Source organism: Ailuropoda melanoleuca, chromosome 11, assembly GCF_002007445.2.
Source record: "Ailuropoda melanoleuca isolate Jingjing chromosome 11, ASM200744v2, whole genome shotgun sequence".
Classification (NCBI taxonomy): Eukaryota; Metazoa; Chordata; class Mammalia; order Carnivora; family Ursidae; genus Ailuropoda; species Ailuropoda melanoleuca.
This window is the reverse complement of record NC_048228.1, coordinates 71,310,035-71,330,245: the sequence shown is the minus strand read 5'-3', so window position 1 is coordinate 71,330,245 and position 20,211 is coordinate 71,310,035. Positions and strand designations below refer to the sequence as shown.

Genomic DNA, 20,211 nt, shown 5'->3' with positions numbered 1-20,211 from the left:
ACTTAATCTCTTAATTTATATCTCCTTTGTCTTGCTCTAAGAATTCTGTCTCTCACTAACAGAAAGAATGAAAATATTTAACAATTTGTTTTATCCCATATTACACACAAAATCTGGGGAAAACATCAGCATACTATAGAATGTGATTACTGAAAATAGTCTATAAAACCTTTTGCATATGCTCCTTTTTTTGTTTAGCAGTTACACTGCATATCCATTATCAGATTGAAGTTATTTGTACTCTTTTATTTAGTCTTAGTTCTACATTTAAATATATATTTAATGCTTACCATCAGTCTGTACATTATTATCTCACCAATCATTTTTCTTGTTTGAAGCTCATTCTCTCGTAGATTCCTTAAAAAGGAGTGATAGGAGCAATATCCATTCCCTCCATTTTTGTGTCTTGATGGCAGTTTGTCCACCCTTTTTATATTTGAAATTCATTAGCTAAATATGAAGTCTTTGGCTAATATTTTCTTTCCTTGAGTGTCTTAAATATATTACTCCATTTTTGTCAGAAATAAAAAGTTAATTTCTCTTACATTCATTTGGTTTTTTATCTGAATGTCCAAAGGATGTTTTGTTTTCCTTTGAAGTGTAATCATTTATTTTTTTTTAAAGATTTTATTTATTTATTCAACAGAGATAGAGACAGCCAGCGAGAGAGGGAACACAAGCAGGGGGAGTGGGAGAGGAAGAAGCAGGCTCATAGTGCAGGAGCCCAATGTGGGGCTCGATCCCATAACGCCGGGACCACGCCCTGAGCCGAAGGCAGACGCCCAACCGCTGTGCCACCCAGGCGCCCTGTATTTTTTTAAAAGATTTATTTTAGAGAGAGAGAGAGCAAGTGAAGGAAAGGCAAAGGGAGAGAGAATCCTGAAGCAGACTTCCCACTAAATGTGGAGCCTGACATGGGGTACGATCCCAAGGCCCCAAGGTCATGGCCTGAGCCAAAATCAAGAGTCAGCCACTTAACCAGCTAGCTACTGAGGCGCCCCTAAAGTTCAACAATTTATGAGAATATATCTTAATGTTGGTCATTTTGAGTTGATTTCCCCAGATAGGTGGTGTGTTCTTTCAGTATGGAATTGCACATATTTTAAAATTTCAGACAGATTCTTTTGAATTATGGTTTTTAGTATTCTCTTGCTTTGGCTTTCGTTTTTGTGGGGACTCCTGTTGTACATATATTGGATGTTCTTTGCTTGTTTTCTGTATCTGTTGCCTTCCCTTGAATCCTTTTCCATCTTCATTTCTTCTTGTTCTATAAAAGTTTCTTTTCATTACCTATTTCTCTTAAAGCATTATCTATCATGTGTGGTGACTCTTGAGTTCTTTCTATGTTGGACTTCATTTTAGGATGATTTATGTCCAGTTCTTTTCTGTGTTCCATCACCTCGTTTTTGAATGTTTCCTATTCTGATTTATGATGTTCTTCTGTATCTTTTATCATTTTCTTAAATATTCTTAGAATTTAAAATATTAGGTTATAATTTTCATCTTTTGTGTATGTGTGCATGATGGACACAATTTCTGGCAAGGTTGTACCATTAGTAGAAATGATACTCTGCTCCTGTCTTTTTTTAATAGTAACTTCACATGGGATTTGGTCTCAGTCCTTTTCTGTTGCCCATTTTTCTTTGGAATTGGTTTTTCTAAACATTTAGAAAGAAGCATCAGTTAGGATTTTCTGATTTTATGTCTGTAGAGATCCTCTTGTTTTAGGAAACTGTTAAAAAATATGGCTGCTTGTTTTCTAAGACTTTTTACCTTTGCTCCTCTTGCCTATGTATGAAATTCAACCTTTGGGGGCACCTGGGTGGCTCAGTCAGTTAAGCAGCTGCCTTCTGCTTAGGTCATGATCTCAGGGTCCTGGGATCGAGCCCCAAGTCAGGCTCTCTGCTTGCAGGGGAGCCTGCTTCTCCCTCTCCCTCTACTGCTTGTGCTCTCTCACTTGCTCACAGTCTCTCTCAAATGAATAAATAAAATCTTTAAAATAAATAAATAAAATTCATCCTTTTAAAGTGTACAAGTCAGTGTTTCTTAGTGTATTTACAGAGCTGCTCAATTATTTTGACTTTAGAGATTTTCATCACCCCCATAAGAAATATCATACCCATTTTCCACTCCTTCCAGCCCCTGGCAACCACTAATCTTTCTGTCTCTGGTTTTACCTATGCCTCTGCCATTTCATGTAAATGGAATCCTATAATATGTGATCTTTGTGACTGGTTTAGCATAAGGTTTCCGAAGTTTATCATATTACAGCGTATCTTAGTACTTTGTTCCTTTTTATTGTCATACATATTCAGTGTATGGATATACCACATTTCATTTTTCCATTTCTCAGTTGCAAACATCTGAGTTGTTTTCACTTTTTGCCCGTTTTGAAAATGCTAATGCTGCAAGTATTTGCCAGTAGCTTATTTATTCATATCTATCAATCTTTTTGTATGTAGGGAAGAAAAACAATAGTGAAGCCCATTCCCAGGGGTATCTTCTGCCTCTTATGTTTAATAAATCTCATGATAACTGTGTGCCTACAAAAATAATGTCATGTATAGTAATGGAAGAAGAAGTCAAAGGCTTCTATGCCTTGTTAATTTTGTGTGTGTGTGATTACTTGTCAGCCTTTACCAATTTAATAGGCCTTGATATCATGTCTTATGAAACCTGCCTAGGTTAGTAGCCCCACAAACATACGTTCTGAGTCTAGTTGAAAATAAAAATGGTGAAAATAACATTTTAACTTCTACTCCCAGAGGTATCTCTTTTTTGGTTCCCAGTAAAGAATACCAATCTGGGAATCAGGAGATGTGGGTTCAACTTCTGATTTTCTTGTTTATTTGCTCAGTTAATCTCTGTGGTTGTGGCATTTTTCTTCTCTACACAGTGAAAAGTTGGGTACGGATAGTCACTAGCAACTCTTGTAGCAAGGATTCTTTGACTCCATAATGAGAGAATCATATTTACGTCATCTCTGTAGTCTTTAATAACCAGAACTTATTTTTAAGTCTTTATTATGTCAGTAACTTCTTACTATCCTTGATGGTGCATAGACCACTGAGTTAACAAGCGTTTTTGTTCTTAATCTTTGTTAAATAATTGGATGGCATATCTATTTTAATAAATGTTTTTCTCTCCATTAGTCATAGTGGACAGTATTTGACAATGTGTATATTTTTATTGTAAACTATATATTTGATATTTACATATTTTTAGCAGTTATACAATTAGTGGAATTTATAGTTTGGACACATCACTGTGAAGACAACCATTTGGAGTATCTTTGTTTTTTCATGTTGCTATTTACATTTGAGATATATTGTTTATAAAACATTCTCTGAATATTTATCAAGCTAAAAACAGTATACGGTTTACTCAATTTCTCCCATTCTAAAGTGCCTGTAGTATTTTCTAAACCTCAATTAAAAAGCTTACCATTTTTATTAAATGCTTATTAAAAGACAAAAAATGAATGTTTTAAAAATAGGGATCCTCATATTACCCATCATTTCATTTCAGAGGTGACTTGACTTAGACACCAAGGTTAGCATTCTTAGTCATATGTCAGTTTTATAAATAGAGTTCTGATTCTTTCTCAGAGTAGATAACAGCTTCCTTTTATGCCTTGATTCAAGTGCAATTCTCAGTATCCAAAATGAGTACAGAGAAATTATAATGTACCGTCATAATTAACTTGGACAGTAAAGCTTAATTAGTCCCTGTATTTTAATTTATAAGGATGGCCTAGGAGACAACTGTCTTGAAGGGCATTGTTGAATATCTTCCCAGAGAGCTCATTTGCAACAGGCTGAAAGGCTCCAATATTCCTTAGATAAGGAAGGCACAGACATAGTATGCCTTACAGTTTGTGTAATCTTATACATTTGCCAACTATTTATACAAATATTACTCATTTGATTTTCACAGCTGCTCTGTGATATTTGCTGAAATTTGCTTGCTGAGTTTTGTTTTATTAGATTTACATCTAAATATTTCTTTTCTCTTTTTGGGGAGCAATGCAAGTGGTGTTGCATTTTTTATTTTGATTTCTGTACATTCATTACTGCCATAAAGAAATATAGTCAATTGTCATATGTTAATTTTCTATCCTGTGACTTTACTGAACTCAGTATTTCTAAGAAGTTATTATTTTTTGTGTGTGTGGATTCCTTGGGATTTTTGATTAACAATCATGAAGACAGTTTCTTTCTCATCTATATGCCTTTTATTTTCTTGCTTACTGCACTAGCTAGAACTTGCAGCACTATGAATAAGAGTGGTAAGAGCATGTATCTTGGCTTTTGTTCCTATCTTAGAGGGGAAGCAGTCTTTCACCATTAAGTATGTTATATGTATATTTTTTATAAATGTTCTTTAACAAGTTCAGGTTTCCCCATTCCTGTTTTTCCCAGAATTTTTATCATGAGTATGTGTTGAATTTTGTTAGATGCTTTTTTGCGTCAGTAGTTGTGATCATGTGACTTTGCTTTAGCCTGTTATTGTGGTGGGTGACCTTGATTGATTTTCAAATTTTGAACCAACTTTGCATCCTGGAATAAACCTCACTTGACCGTGGTATATGAGAGATACGTATATCACTGAGTTCTCTTTGCTAGTAATTTGTTAAGGAGTTTTACGTCAGGATTCATGAGAGATATGGTCTGTGGTTTTCTTTTGATACTATGTTTCTGGTTTTGTTTTTTCTGCTTTATGTGTCTTTCTCTGACATCACTCAGGCATTTGGTGTATGAGCCTTGGGGGCATTTCATTACTGCTAGGTGGAAATAGAAGCCCAGGTTTTCTACTCCAGTCTTTGTTGACACCCAAGGGAGAGGGGCCAGGTGGGTGGACGTAGGAGTTCTGGCTCCCCACTTGGTCTCCACTCCTACTGTGATGGAGGTGGTCTTATTACCACTGAGCAGTCATCAAAGCCTTGACTCTTTACTGGACCTCCTCTGACACCAACCCATGAAGAGAGGAAAGAACATCTGATTACTGTCTTCTCTGACACCTTCCTGGAGAAGATATTGGGGCGCCTTGTTAAACTTCACAAGAACAGAAGTCCGGATACCCCACCAGCCCTTGCTGATGTGGGTGAGAATAGTGTTAGAGTTTTTCTGTGGTGTTTGGCTGGAATAGAATAGTTATCATCTAAAAGTTTTCTTTCCTAGTTCTTTGGCTAGAGAAAGCAGGCTTTTTTTTCTCTGTCACACCTTACGGCTTTTCCAGGTTGCCAGCTTCTTCAGCTCCAATTTGGGATATATGTAGCAAGAAGAAAACCCTAGCAACTCATTATCATGTCATCCCTTAGGTCTCAAGTTCCCTAGGCAGTCTTCCTTTTTCCCCTCCACGTCAGAATTTTCTTGTGTCTGATTTGTATATCATGCCCAGGGTTTTAAATTATATTTAAGTGGGAGAAATAGGGAAAAAATACATCTATCCCATTTTCCCAAGTGGAAGTCTGAGATTCACATTTTTTTTTAAATATTTTATTTATTTATTTGACAGAGAAAGACACAGCCAGCGAGAGAGGGAACACAAGCAGGGGGAGTGGGAGAGGAAGAAGCAGGCTCCTAGCGGAGGAGCCTGATGCAGGGCTCAATCCCAAAATGCCGGGATCACGCCCTGAGCCGAAGGCAGATGCTTAACGACTGCGCCACCCAAGTGCCCCGAGATTCACATTTTTAAAAAATTTCGGGAGACAGTCATTTCCCTGGTATTACTATTATCACTCAAAAAGTGGTCAGAAGTTTTTCCAGAGGAAAAGATGCTTTTTGCAAAGCCCATTTTCAAGATAAGGTTTGGGTAAGACATTCAAAGCATTATAGATATATTCCAGTACATATAAGATTGTCATGTAGAAACAAAACAGTCCTGGGGCGCCTGGGTGGCACAGCGGTTAAGCGTCTGCCTTCGGCTCAGGGCATGATCCCGGTGTTATGGGATCAAGCCTCACATCAGGCTCCTCCGCTATGAGCCTGCTTCTTCCTCTCCCGCTCCCCCTGCTTGTGTTTGCTCTCTCACTGGCTGTCTCTATCTCTGTCAAATAAATAAATAAAATCTTCTAAAAAAAAAAAAATGAAACAGTCTTAGCCTCATTAATATAAGTGCCTAATTTCACCATGGGCTTTAAATCAGTCACCATAAGAAGGAAGCCTAGGACTCTTCTCATCTAACAGACTGTCATTCACAGTGTCTCAGTGCATCTCTTAATCTGACCTCATGCCATCTTTCCTCAACTCCCTAGACTTTTCCAGAATACTCTTTGAAGCTTAGGATCCTCTGAACTGTACCGTTCTTGCTCCTATCAGAAACCTGCGTTCCTACAAAAACAAAACCCTGGCTGAAAGACTACTAACTGTGGGAAAAGCTAGGACTGAAGATGGCCTTTTTGGAGTTGGTACTAGAAGGAAGATATCCAGGCCGTACCCTCAAGTAGTGGCTAGATGCATTAGAGCCTTGGAGCCTTAGTTATCCAGTAAGCCTTCAGGAAACCACTGAAACAACTTGGGTAGAGACTGGTCTGGCAAGGGACACAAGGCTGGGTATAGAGAATGGAGTTGAGAAAATATATTTATAGTCACCTGTAGAAAGGGTAATAGAGATTATGTAAGGTTAAAAAAATCTGTGAAGATTGTGGAATTTGCAAATCAGGAGCACTCAGGCCCTGTGGACATCTTTTCTACCAGAGGAGACTGTAACAGTTGTTGGGGACCGGGACATGATTGATTCAGAAGCCATTATTCTCAGCCTTGGCTTTACTATAGAGTTTATGGAGTTTTCTTAAAGTCAGCTGTATTCAGGTGGAATTTTAAACACACAATTTGAATTTTAGCAAAAATTCACATTCATGGGGCACCTGGGTGGCACCATCAGTTGGATGACCAACTCTTGGTTTTGGCTCAGGTTAGGATCTCAGAGTCTTGAGATCCAGCGTCCCAGCAGGCTCTGTGCTCCAGAGTTGGCTTGGAGTTTCTCTCTTCCTCTCCTTCTGCCCCTCCCCACTGCGTGCTTGCTCTCTGTCCCTCAAATAAATAAATCTTTAAACAAACACACACACACCCACACACACACGTGTTTATGTAACCATCAATATAGTAAAGTCACAGAACATTTCCATCACCCCCAAAAGTTTCCTTGTATTTCTTCCCAATTTTTCCAACTTCAAGCAAATATCTGATCTGCAAATTGGATTTGCATTTTCTGGAACTTAATATAAACGGAGTCCTTCGATATGTGCTGTTTTGTATCTGGCACTTAGTTCACTCAGCATAATTTTTAGAGTCCATCCTAATTGTATCAGCAGTTTACTCCTTTTTATTGTTGAGTGGTATTTTATTATATGGATATATCACAGTTTGTTTACCCATTCACCTGCTGATGAAAGTTGGAACTGTGATCGGTTGTGTAGAGTGTTCTATAAATGTCAAGCCGATTCGATTGATGGTGGTGTTTGTCTTCTCTGTCCTTTCTGATTCTCTACCTATTTGCTTTATCAGTTACTGAGAGTGGAGTAGTGTTGAAATATCTAATTGTAGACTTCTTCCCCCAGCTTTCAGTTATGTCCGTTTGTTTCATCTGTTTTGTATATCTCTTTTTGGATATACACAGTTGGAAATCTTATGTTCTCTTCTGAATAAACCCCCTTAAATTGAACTCTATCTTTCATGGTAATCTTTTTTTCTGATGTTGTTATAGACATTCCAGCGCTTTCATGATCGGTTTTATGTGTTGTATCTTTTTCTGTCCTTTTACTTTTAACCTGTGTGGTTTTGGGTTTTTTTAAGATTTTATTTATTTATTTGACAGAAAGAGACAGCAAAAGAGGAAACACAAGCAGGGGTAGTGGGAGAGGGAGAAGGATCCCAGGATCCTGAGCCAAAGGCAGATGCTTTAACCTGAGCCAAAGGCAGATGCTTTAACGACTGAGCTACCCAGGTGCCCCTTAACCTATGTTTTTATGTCTAAAATGTGTGTGTGTGTGTGTGTGTGTGTGTGTGTGTGTATGTATTTATATTTAAATTCAATTCATTAACATAGCATATTACCAGTTTCGGAGGTAGAGTTCAGTGATTCATCAGTCTTATACCCAGTGCTCATTACATCACGTGCCCTCCTTAGTGTCTGTCACCCAGTTACCCCATCCCCCCACCTACCTCCCTTCCAGCAACCTTCAGGTTGTTTCCTATAGTTAAGAGTCTCTTATCGTTTGTCTCCCTCTCTAGTTTCGTCTTGTTTAATTTTTCCTCCCTTCCCCTATGATATTCTATTTTGTTTCTTAAATTCCACATATGAGTGAGATCATATGATAATTGTCTTTCTCTGATTGACATATTTTGCTTAGCATAATACCTTCTAGTTCCATCCATGTCCAGCTCTGTTAAAAAAGTTGATGGTATTTTAATAGGAACTGTATTGAATGTATAGATTGCTCTGGTAGCATAGACATTTTAACAATATTTGTTCTTCTAATCCATGAGCATGGAACGTTTTTCCATTTCTTTGTGTCTCCCTCAATTTCTTTCATGAGTGTTCTGTAGCTTTCTGAGTACAGATCCTTTGCCTTTTTGGTTAGGTTTATTCCTAGGTATCTTATTATGGTTTTGGCTGCAATTGTAAATGGGATCGACTCCTTAATTTCTCTTTCTTCTGTCTTATTGTATAGAAATGCAACTGATATCTGTGCATTTATTTTATATCCTGCCACTTTGCAGAATTGCAGTATGAGTACTAGCAATTTTGGGGTAGAGTCTTCTGGGTTTTCCACATAGATTATCATGTTGTCTGCAAAGAGTGCTGATTTGGATGTCTTTTATTTCTTTTTGTTGTCTGATGGCTAAGGCTAGGACTTCTAGTATTATGTTGAACAGCAGTGGTGATAGTGGACATCCTTGCCATGTTCCTGACCTTAGGGGAAAAGCTCTCAGTTTTTCCACATCGAGAATGATATTCATTGCTTTTTGTATATGGCTTTTATGATGCTGAGTTATGTTCCCTCTATCCCTACACTGTGAAGGGTTTTAATCAAGAAAGGATGTTGTGCTTTGTCAAATGTGTTTTCTGCATCTATTGAGAGGATCATATGGTTCTTGCCCTTTCTTTTACTTTTTAAATTTTTTTTTAAAGATTTATTTATTTGAGACAGAGCAAGAGAGTGAGCACGAGCAGGGGAGAGGCAGAGGGAGAGGGAGATGCGGACTCCCTGCTCAGCAGGGAACCCGACCTAGGACTCAATCCCAGGTCTGTGAGATCATGACCTGAGCTGAAGGCAGCCACTTAACAGACTGAGCCACCCAGGCGTCCCCATATTGGCTAATATTTTGGTGAGAATTTTTACATCCATGTTCTTCAGGGATATTGGTCTGTAATTCTCCTTTTTGGTGGGGTCATTGTCTGGTTTGGGGACCAAGATAATGCTGGCCTCATGGAAAGAGTTTGGAAGTTTTCCATCCATTTCTGTTCTTTGAAGCAGCTTCAGAAAAATAGGTATTAAATCTTCTTGAAATGTTTGGTAGAATTCCCCTGGGAAGTCATCTGTCCCTGGACTGTTTGTTAGATTTTTGATTACTTCTGCAATTTCCTTGCTGGTTATGGGTCTGTTCAGGTTTTCTGTTTCTTCCTGTTTCAGTTTTGGTAGTTTATGAATCTCTACGAATGCATCCATTTCTTCCAGATTGCCTAATTTGTTGGCACATAGTTGCTCATAATATGGTCTTATAATTGTATTTCTTCGGTGTTGCTTGTGATCTCTCCTCTTTCATTCATGATTTTATTTATATGGGTCCTTTCTCTTTTCTTTTTGATAACTCTGGCCAGAGGTTTATCGATCTTATTAATTCTTTCAAAGAACCAGTTCCTAGTTTCATTCATCTGTTATACTGTTCTTTTGGTTTCTATTTCATTGATTTCTGCTCTAATCTTTACTAATTCTCTCCTCTTGCTGGGTTTAGGCTTTATGTGATGTTCTTTCTTCAGCTTCTTTAGGTGTAAGGTTAGGTTGTGTATTTGAGTCCTTTCTTGTTTCTTGAGAAAGGCTTGTGTTGCTATATACTTCCCTGTTAGGACTGCCTTTGCTGCAGCCCAAAAGTTTTGCACAGTTGTACTTTCATTTGTTTCCGTGAATTTTTTTTTAATTTGTCTTTTAATTTCCTGGTTGACCCATTCATTCTTTAGTAGGATGCTCTTTAGCCTCCATGTATTTGAGTTCTTTCCAAATTTCCTCTTGTGATTGAGTTCCAGTTTCAAAGCATTGTTGTCTGAAAATATGCAGGGAATGATCCCAGTCTTTTGGTACCAGTTGAGACCTGATTTGTGACCCAGTGTGTGGTCAGTTTTGGAGAATGTTCCATGTGTGCTCAAGAAGAATGTGTATTCTGTTGCTTTAGGATGGAATGCTCTGAATATATTTATGAAGTCCATCTGGTCAGTGTGTCATTTAAAGCCCTTGTTTCCTTGTTGATCTTCTGCTTAGATGATCTATCCACTGCAGTGAGTGGGGTGTTAAAGTCCCCTACTATTATTATATTATTATCGATGTGTTTCTTAAATTTTGTTATTAATTGGTTTATATAATTGGCTGCTTCTATGTTAGGGGCATAAATATTTTCAGTTGTTAGATCTTGTTGTATAGACCCTTTAATTACGATATAGTGTCCTTCCTCATCTCTTATTACAGTCTTTGGTTTAAAATCTAATTTGTCTGATATAAGGATTGCTACCCTAGCTTTCTTTGGTGTCCATTAGCATGATAAATGGTTTTCAGCCCCCTTACTTTCAGTCTGGAGGTGTCTTTGGGTCTAAAATGAGTCTCTTGCAGAAAGGATATCGATAGGTCTTGCTTTTTTATCCAACCTGATAACCTGTATCTTTTGATTGGGGCATTTAGCCCATTTACATTCAGAATAACTATTGAGAGATCTGAATTTAGTGTCATTGTATTACCTGTAAAGTGTTTATGTATATTGTCTCTGTTCCTTTCTGGTCTGTGTTACTTTGGGGCTTTCTCTTTGCTTAAAGGATCCCTTTTAATATTTCTTGTAGGGGCTGGTTTGGTGATCACAAATTCTTTCAGTTTCTGTTTGTCCCAGAAGCTTTTTATCACTCCTATTTTGAATGACATCCTAGCTGGATGAAGTATTTTTGGCTGCATATTTTTCTCACTTAGCACCTGAATATATCATGCCGGTCCTTTCTGGCCTGCCACGTGTCTGCTGCTAATGTTAAGTTTCTACCCTTGTAGGTTACAGACCTCTTGTCCCAGGCTGCATTCAGGATTTTCTCTTTGTCTCTGAGATTTGCAAGTTTCACTATTACATGTTGGGGTGTTGGGCTATTTTTATTGATTTGAGGGGTTCTCTGTGCCTCCTGGACTTTGATGCCTGTTTCCTTCCCCAGATTAGGAAAGTTCAATGCTATAATTTGCTCCAGTATACCTTCTGTCCCTCTCTCTCTTTCCTCTTTTTCTGGGATCCCAATTATCCTAATATTGTTTTGCTTTATGGTATCACTTATCTCTTGAATTCTCTCCTCGTGATCCAGTAGTTGTTTCTCTTTTTCTCAGCTTCTTTATTTCCATCATTTTGTCTTCTCTATCAGTAATTCTCTCTTCTGCCTCTTTTATCCTAGCAGTTAGGGCCTCCATTTTTAATTGTATCTCATTAATAGCCTTTTTGATTTTGACTTGATTAGATTTTAATTCTCTTATTTCTCCAGAAAGGGATTCTCTAGTGTCTTCTGTGCTTTTTTTCAAGTGCAGCTAGTATCCTTATAATCGTTACTCTGAACTCTAGTTCTGACATCTAATATCCATACTGATTAGGTCCCTGGCAGTCAGTGCTGCCTCTTGTTCTCATTTTTGAGGTGAGTTTTTCTGTCTTGTCATTCTTGCAGGAAGTGGTCGCTTTTCTGTTTGTAGAATTGCAGCAATTCTTTTCTTACATCTCTGGTTGAGTTCACAGGTGTTCAGAATGATTTGGTAGCTACCTAGCTGAATTCCTGGGACCAGACAAAACTAAGGTCTCCTACTCCTCTGCCATCTTGGAAAATCCTCTCTAAAATGTGTTTCTTTTAGCATCCAGCAAACTCAGTCGGTAGAGCATGAGACTCTTAAAATATGTTTCTTTTAGATACCATGTAGCTCTTTCTTTTTTGTGGGTACGAGCAATCATTACCTTTACATTGGAGTGATTACTATTCATAGTTAATGCAGTTATCAATATGGTTGGTTTAAAATCTGCCATCTCTTAGTTTATCTCACTGTCCCTTCAGATCCTTGTTGTTTTCTCCCTCTTTTATTGTTCTGGAATAGCTGAGTACCTTTTAACATTACATTTTATTTTTATTGTTGGCTTATTTTTCATATATCACTTTTTTTTTTTGCAAATTTAACTTATTATATTTTCAAGTCATAGGCTTTGCTTAGTTTACAGTGTTTCAGTCTTCCTTTGCTCAGTCTCGTGGAACTTCACTTGGTATATGCATAGCACGATATTTAACCAAAGATTCAAGCAGACTACTCAGCTGAGTTACGGAGGTCTTCTGGAGCAGCTCCCTCTTCTAAGGTACTCTGCTCCTCAAATTCCAACTTTTGTCTTCTCAGCTCAGCAGAATAACTTTGATCTGCTCAGGATCCTCCTCCTTGCTCTACATTCCGAAAAGTATCTCATTCCCCCCCAAAAAAGCCAGTGTGCTCACAGGGCTCATCATATTTATTTTCCTTTTCTCAGGAATTATAATTCTATACTGCCTGTTGTCCAATATTTGAAAACTGTTTTGTATATTTTTTTTCCAGTTGTATAAGTGTTTACAAGTAGGAAGGTAACTCCCTTCCCAGTTTTGCCATCATGGCTTAAAGCTCCTGTGGTGGTTTTAATGTAAATATCTGAGTTCCATTCTAGGCTAGATTTTCTGGAGCTGGTACCTGGGTTTCTATATTCTTCTTTAAAAGCTCCTTGGGATTTTGTTTTACAAGTTTGAGAATCATGGCTTTATAGTGTTTTTGGAGCCAAGCAGAGCATCTGAGCCCAGCAAGTACTGGGGCCTAATATAAAGTACAGAGATGCAGACATTTGGGACTTTGTTCAAATAGAAGGCAAGGAAGATCAGTTGGGAAGGAAGAAGGCTATGTATAAAAAAACCTTACTGAAAGGAAGGTAAGAGAGGAATCTCCCCTGTTTGGGAGTTTTGAAGCTAAAGTGTATCCTATCTTCTTTCTCTCATATAGCAGAAGAAAATAGTGGCCAGACTCATCCATTTTTTTCCTTTCCTACCCACTATTGTGGCAGGCCTTATTGTTACCTATACCATTTAGATTAGTAGAAGTGAGGAAGATGGAGTTATGTGGAATAATCCATTTCTGCAGTCTTAAGACCAAGGTTTTTCCTTCAGTCATATCCTCCCCAAACTAATGGAGGTTGAGAGAGAATAGGGTGACCTGATTCTGCCTCTGATTCAGCTCTCCCTCTTTCTTTCCCCATCTCTATTCTCTTCACCTCCCGAATTATTTGTTAGATAATCAGGTCAACGTAATATTTTTTATTTACATTGTGTGTAGCCATTCATGGACATTTGAAGAAACTAAAATTGTTGCCTTTTTAGAGGTGACTTAGCTAAACCAAATAAACAGGGAATGATGAATGTATCCCCTAGGAGATCTGAACTTAAAACGTTAAGGAACAGGGGTGCCTGGGTGGCTCAGCCGTTAAGCGTCTGCCTTTGGCTCAGGTCATGATCGCGGGGTCCTGGTATCGAGCCCCGCATCAGGCTCCCTGCTCCACGGGAAGCCTGCTTCTCTGTCTCACACTTGCCTTGCTTGTGTTCCCTTTCTTGCTGTCTCTGTCAAATAAAATTCATTTGTAGTCCTATTTTGGCTTAAAAATTAATGTAAATTTTCCGTTTTATTCTTTCATGTATCAGTATTTGTTTTATAAGTGTTTTAACTTACAGAATTGACATTCCAGAAGAATGTACCATCTTTATCCTGTGTTTTCATACATATCTTGATATGCGCTTAGATTTATAACTTCTCTACTTGGTGAAGCACAACAGTAGAAGCTGTTTTGTTTTTAATGTTTTATTTCCAAGTCTTAAGTTACACTGTAGGTGATATAGGACTTTGAGGTACAGCCAGCAGATACTTGATACGTGTTTACGTGAATGGTTTTTTGAAGGGAGAGTATGTTTCAAATTCTGGTAAACAATGTGGTAGTCAGCCATTTTCATTTCTAGAATATGGCCCAGGTTAGTTGACTGTAGTGAAATAGAATCCTGCAATGCTTTTCTCTTCTTTTCTCTTCTGGTATTGTGGATTCCTAGCTGGTATAGTTAAAACACTGTAATGAAGGATAGTTGGAGTCCTCTGAATAAGGACTTGGTTATTTAGGACTTACCAGTTACCTTGTTTTGTTTCGTTAGCCCAAAAATATTCTTTATTCCTTGCATTTCTGTAGAGCGAGTTTTCGTGAATACAGATATACCTGTGGCCTAGTCATAAGTGTAATATAAAACACTTGTTTCACTTACACTTAGTTACTACTAAAAACATTGATTTTTCTTTGCCATTCTGCAGTACCTTCTCCAGGCAAATTCCGCTCCCCTGCAGCACCATCTCCTTTGGCTCTCCGGCAACCAGTAAAAGCATTTAGTAACCATGGCTCTGGTTCTCCTGGTAGCCAAGAAACAACACAGCTCACACAGACCACCTCCTCACCTGGGCCTCCCATGGTTCAGAACACAGTCCCAGCAAATCCTCCCAACAATATCAACAGCACTACTCTAACCAGACCTGCAGGGACAACCGCAATGAGAAGTGGCTTGCCCAGACCCAGTGCCCCTTCTGCTGGGGGTATACCAGTGCCTCGCAGCAAACTTGCACAGCCTGTTCGCAGGTAAGTGACAGATGTTCTGTTTCAACAATCTTGAGCATAGGAAAGTGGGTACTTTGGAATTACATTCATCACTGCTTGTGGTAGCAAACCTAGAGAGTCCTAATGGGTTCCCATTAGAGTCTTAGTAGAATTAGAATAAAACGTTATTTTGTTGTTTTAAAGAAATCGTCGCTTAAGACCCTAGGTTTCATTCCACTTTGGTCAGCTAAAATTCCTAATGCCTAACCTGATTAGGCATCTGTGAGAACTCCTAGAAAAAAATTGTTAGAACCACTCCATTTGGTTGTGATATTTGTTCATTTTGAGTATGTTATTCGGTAAAGGTAAAGAAGCATATTCGATAGAACCTAGAGTGATATTTAAGATAAAACTTATAGCTATCAAATCTGAGTATAATCTAGGAGGGTGGTTTTCAAACTTTGATACAATTCAGAATCTTCTGTAGAATTTATATAAATGTAGAGGTCTAAGTTTTACCCCCAGAGAGTAGACCTAGTATGAAAGCCAAAATCTGTCGGTAATTTTTTTGTTTATCTGTTGAATATTCAGGTAATTCTGAGGCCAGCCAGGCTGGGAACTATGCATCTGTGTAATTGTAGTATCTGCCTTTCAGGAATGTGATTACATCACCATCAGTAATCTTAGGAGTCCAAACATAATTAAACTTTAAATATTTATTTGCATGGGAAAAAATGGCTTTCATCTTGTAAGCATTTAAAATGAATTACCTGTATCATTCATTCTAAGATAAATGTATTACATTTCTGAATTCAGTAGTAGAGTACGACAGCTTTTTGCTGTACACTGTGCTAAATAACTTATTACATGTACCTTATTGAATTTTTACGGTAACACTAAACATTACAGTAACAAACATTAAACTGTTAATATCCCTATTTTTCAGAGGAGAATATTGAAATTTGATGAGGTTAAGTAATTTGCCTAAGACTACACAACTCAAGGCTTTCAGTTCTATGTCTGATTTAAAAGTCCATTTAAGCACTACGTCATTTTGTTCTCTAAGTGATGGTGATATTAAGTCTCTGCTGTCACATTCATCACTCTGCCGCCCTCAGATTAATTAAAATGTTGATGATCCATGCAGTTGGAAGAGACGAGACAGTCTTTTTCTTTCTTTTACTATAGTAGCTGTGTTAACAAAAAGATGTTAGTGAAGTCACCTGGAAAGTTGGAAATGCCAAGTGTGGAACAGTTGTGCTAATAGGCTGTTTTGAGCTTTGATCTCAGTAGTCCCCTGGAACAGCCTTCATTGGATCGGGATGCCACCTGCAAAGTAATTAATATATGTGGGAGATAGTATGGTAATGTTTAATAAGCCTTACAAATCACTTTATAAATTTGCTTTATTTCAGATCCTTGCCAGCTCCTAAAACCTATGGTAGCATGAAAGATGACAGTTGGAAAGATGGCTGTTATTGACCAGCAAAGATGAGAATGCAGAGTTCCACAGCTTCATGGATACCCCTTCACCAGGCTAAAAGACAACTTTTATATGCAGACTGTTCAGATAAGACTCTCGGGATTTATAGATCCCAGCCCTCTCTGTCTTAATTAGCACAAACTGACAGAGATGATCAAGCAGCACTTTAATGACATTTAACATCAGATGTGTTTGGTAATCATACAATCACTCTCCATGGAATCACATTTAGTTTTGTTTAATAGAAACTAAGTTGATTTTTTAATATTTGACAGAGGCCAATATCTGGGCAAAAAACTAACAGATGCCAAAGAGAAATGCCCATTTGTAAATGAGAGAATACCTTTGTGCACAAGAAAATGGTGAATTCAAGCTATCCAAAACTTTACATTCAACCTAATTTACTGTATAAATAGCATCAATAAATATTTGTGTTAATGAGAACTAATATTCTGACTAATTATCTAAAATGTTTCACTAGTGTTTCACAAGTACTCCAAGAAACTAAATTGAGATGGAAGGGAAGATGGGGATGGAAAGAGATCTAGCCTAGAGATTTCAAACATGATACCTAAATTCGTGAGAATTCTGTAAATTATTTTTTGCAGATTCATCAGAAAAATTGTCATTTTGTTTAGTCTTAAGTTTTGGATGTAGCTCACCTGTTACCACCACCAGATAACGTTACACCGTGCGTCCACCGTGTTGCGTTGACACATCGGACTTCTGCGTGTTTGTTTTGATTGCCAAAAGGGCTTAATATCAGTTGTACAATCTTTCTAAACTTTATAGCTCCTGGCTCAGGAAAGATAGCCTTTGCTATTGAAGCCAACTTCTTCACATGCTATTATATCTGTTACAGAACTGAGAGATCGTGTTTTTATTAGCAGGTTTCCATGATCGGAAAGAGCAAGTAGTATGTGTCTTTATTCTTGGTATAACTAACACCGCCTCAGTGCTTACAACCTGGAACAAAACCATGCCATGAGAGAGAGGGGGATAAAAAAATCTATGCACTTAACTTACAAAATCTCTGGTAATGACAGTTGTATTGTTATTATTAATTGACACAACAGTCTATTATGTGGTAGGAAGATATAGCCTGCTGAATCCTACTTAAGTTGATCCACTTTAAACTAGGTAACTGTGTAAAACCTCCTTTGAAAATACTGTCCCTTTTGACTTGGATTCTGCCTTACGTTAATTTTTACATTTTTGGTAATAAATGAAACCCACTACATATGACTCTAACCTGTTAAATACTTGCTCTCTAGTGGCCCTTGTATATATCCTGGAAATCACTCTTTTCAGTTTTATTAGACAATTACCAGACTAAAACTTTCTTCAGTGGGCTTCTCATTTTTCATGGTGAGGTCTGTTTTAAAATACTTAATTTGAATGGCTCTGAAATATTGGCAATCAGGTTACCTAATGGATTTTAAGAGATTTGAACGTAAGTTCATTTCCTGTTAGTCAAAGACATTCTGTAAGTTGGCAAAAGAAATTGAGAGACAAATGAAAGACTTTGATATTCAGGATAGCATCGAAGTTGATAGGGTGAGAGAATGATAAAACCAAGACCCCCATTCTAGCTTGACCACTAGGGAGTCATTCAGTTAGCACATCCAGCTGGAGATTTAAACTGCCAGTGCTAATGTATTTTGGTGTATAATGCAAGGAAGAAATTTCATCCTTGAATTTGAGGGTGATGAGTGTGGGTCAGGGAAGGGTGGCGTCAGAATTCGACATGATGATAAACTAAAAAAATGTTGCTTTTCAGAGGAAGATAAAGAAAGCATCTGCTTTGGTTGGGGGGTATCTCATGTAAAAATCTAAATAAAAGAACTAGCCACTGTCTCTTTTTAAAACCATATGTACACAAAACAAAATAGGTCTCAGTTTCAGTGCAACGTTGCAAAAGAAAAATATGCTGCAATCTAATAATTACAAGGAATTTTAACTCTATTTGAAACACCCATTACATTAAGTTAGATTATCTGTTTCAAAAGGAGTATTCAGGTTATTTAACTTTCTTTTTAAATGGCTGCATCAGAAAAAAAATGTCTATTTTTTTTTAATTAAAATACTTCATCACTTGTTAAAAACGTATTTGGATCTGAGTTGGGTAAAGCATTATTTTACCTGCTGTTATACTGCCACAGACTATTGGTTTTTAGGTTCCTAAAGAGAAAAATTGCCTTTTTACTAGAAGGCCTTTGTGTATTGCCAATTTTTCTGTTTGGGAAAATCTAAGGATTCACTGTGGTTAGTCTTACAGAAGAAATGTGGATTTGATAAACTAGTGCCTATGATTTTAACTTATGTTTGATATATAGTAGTAAGGGTTTTAATGAATGTTGATTGTTTTTCTGTGCCAACAGCCCAGAATTGTCACTTATATGTAAGCAGAAAGCTATGAGCTCTGCTTCCAAAGTTATTTAATTTTCTCAGTGTTTGAATGTTATTTTTTTGTAAGTGTGTTAATAAAAGTGTAAAAATTGGAAAAAATATAAATATTCTTAACTCAAGCATTTGCTGGATCATTTTTCTACAGAACTTGTTTGTATAATATAAAACACTCTGAAGAGTTGACTTTTTTCAGTTTTCATGCCCTGGAAATCACATTTTGTACAACTGGGGACCATTCATAATTGTCAGACTTTTTAAAATTATCTCAATACATCACTTTTATAAAAGAGTTTTTTTGAAAGGAAATTAGATACATGTGTCCCCAGACATTTGTATAACTCTAGTATGATCTAGACTATGTATGTTTGAATTTTTATTGAATGTACAGACATCCATTTTTGACATTACGCATGGTCCTTTTAGATCACATGAAGTTTGATTTGCAAACATTTCTATAGCTGAACTTGTATGTGTGGTTGCCTCCTTAATAAAACAGCCTGACCATAATGTTTATTATTAAATTTATATTTGTTTTTTCAAGTGTTTTATGAATTTCTGGATATGGTAAGATTCCCCAACCCAAGTTGCCTACAGTTGATTTTAATAAATTTCTCAGTTGATTTTTTTTTTTAAGCACACAGACCCAAGTCATACTGCCCTTTCAAACTTGATCTTCATGAGTTGAAATATATCCTGTTATATTCTCCTTGTCCTAGTTATTTCATATTTGAATTATTTGGAGTATATTTATAGTTTACTCAAAACTGGTATGTTCTTGGAACTTTGTCACTTGCTGTGAATTGATACCTACTTTTAAAAAGCCAGCAGATGTAAAACAAGCAAAAAACCATTATATATGAGTTTCCAAAAGGGAAAATTATTACATTTTTTTTAAGATTTTATTTATTTATTCGACAGAGATTAGAGACAGCCAGCAAGAGAGGGAACACAAGCAGGGGAGTGGGAGAGGAAGAAGCAGGCTCATAGCGGAGGAGCCTGATGTGGGGCTCAATCCCATAACGCCGGGATTACGCCCTGAGCCGAAGGCAGACGCGTAACCGCTGTGCCACCCAGGCACCCCGAAAATTAATACATTTTTAAACCAAGTATATTTATTTAGTTAATCGTGCATTTTTCTCTTATGGATAAATGTAAAAAATCCAGAATTATACACTGTTAATTAGTTCCCCACATTCCTTAGGAAGTTTTTACTGTCCTTTATGTTACAATTAGTCTCTTTAATACAGCATAGGGAAATGATATGTTTGAATTTTCCCTCAAGCCAACCCAAAAACTTCTAAGAACCATTTAAAGTTAAATATCAATGTACTTGTAAATCAATGAGAAGTTTTCTTAAATTTCTTATATATCCAGTACAATGGAAAACCCATATGGAGGTTCTTGTGAGGTATTTGCTGTATCAAAGTTTAGCTTTGAGTTACAAAAGCAGAATAAATAATAGAGAAA

The 20,211-nt window shown here is 37.2% G+C and overlaps 1 protein-coding gene across 2 annotated transcripts in view; it reads left to right on the top strand.

Annotated features, from left to right (window-relative positions):
• Nucleotides 1–18,863, top strand: part of SLAIN2 (SLAIN motif family member 2) — an 82,996-nt gene extending 64,133 nt beyond the window's left edge. For both annotated transcript variants that reach the window (XM_034671843.1, XM_002917005.4), the window contains 2 exons: nucleotides 14,576–14,894; nucleotides 16,268–18,863. In XM_034671843.1, coding sequence (XP_034527734.1) covers nucleotides 14,576–14,894; nucleotides 16,268–16,334 — 386 coding nt within the window. In that variant the 3' untranslated portion in view covers nucleotides 16,335–18,863. The remainder of the gene's footprint in view (nucleotides 1–14,575; nucleotides 14,895–16,267) is intronic.
• The last annotated feature ends 1,348 nt before the right edge of the window (nucleotides 18,864–20,211 follow it).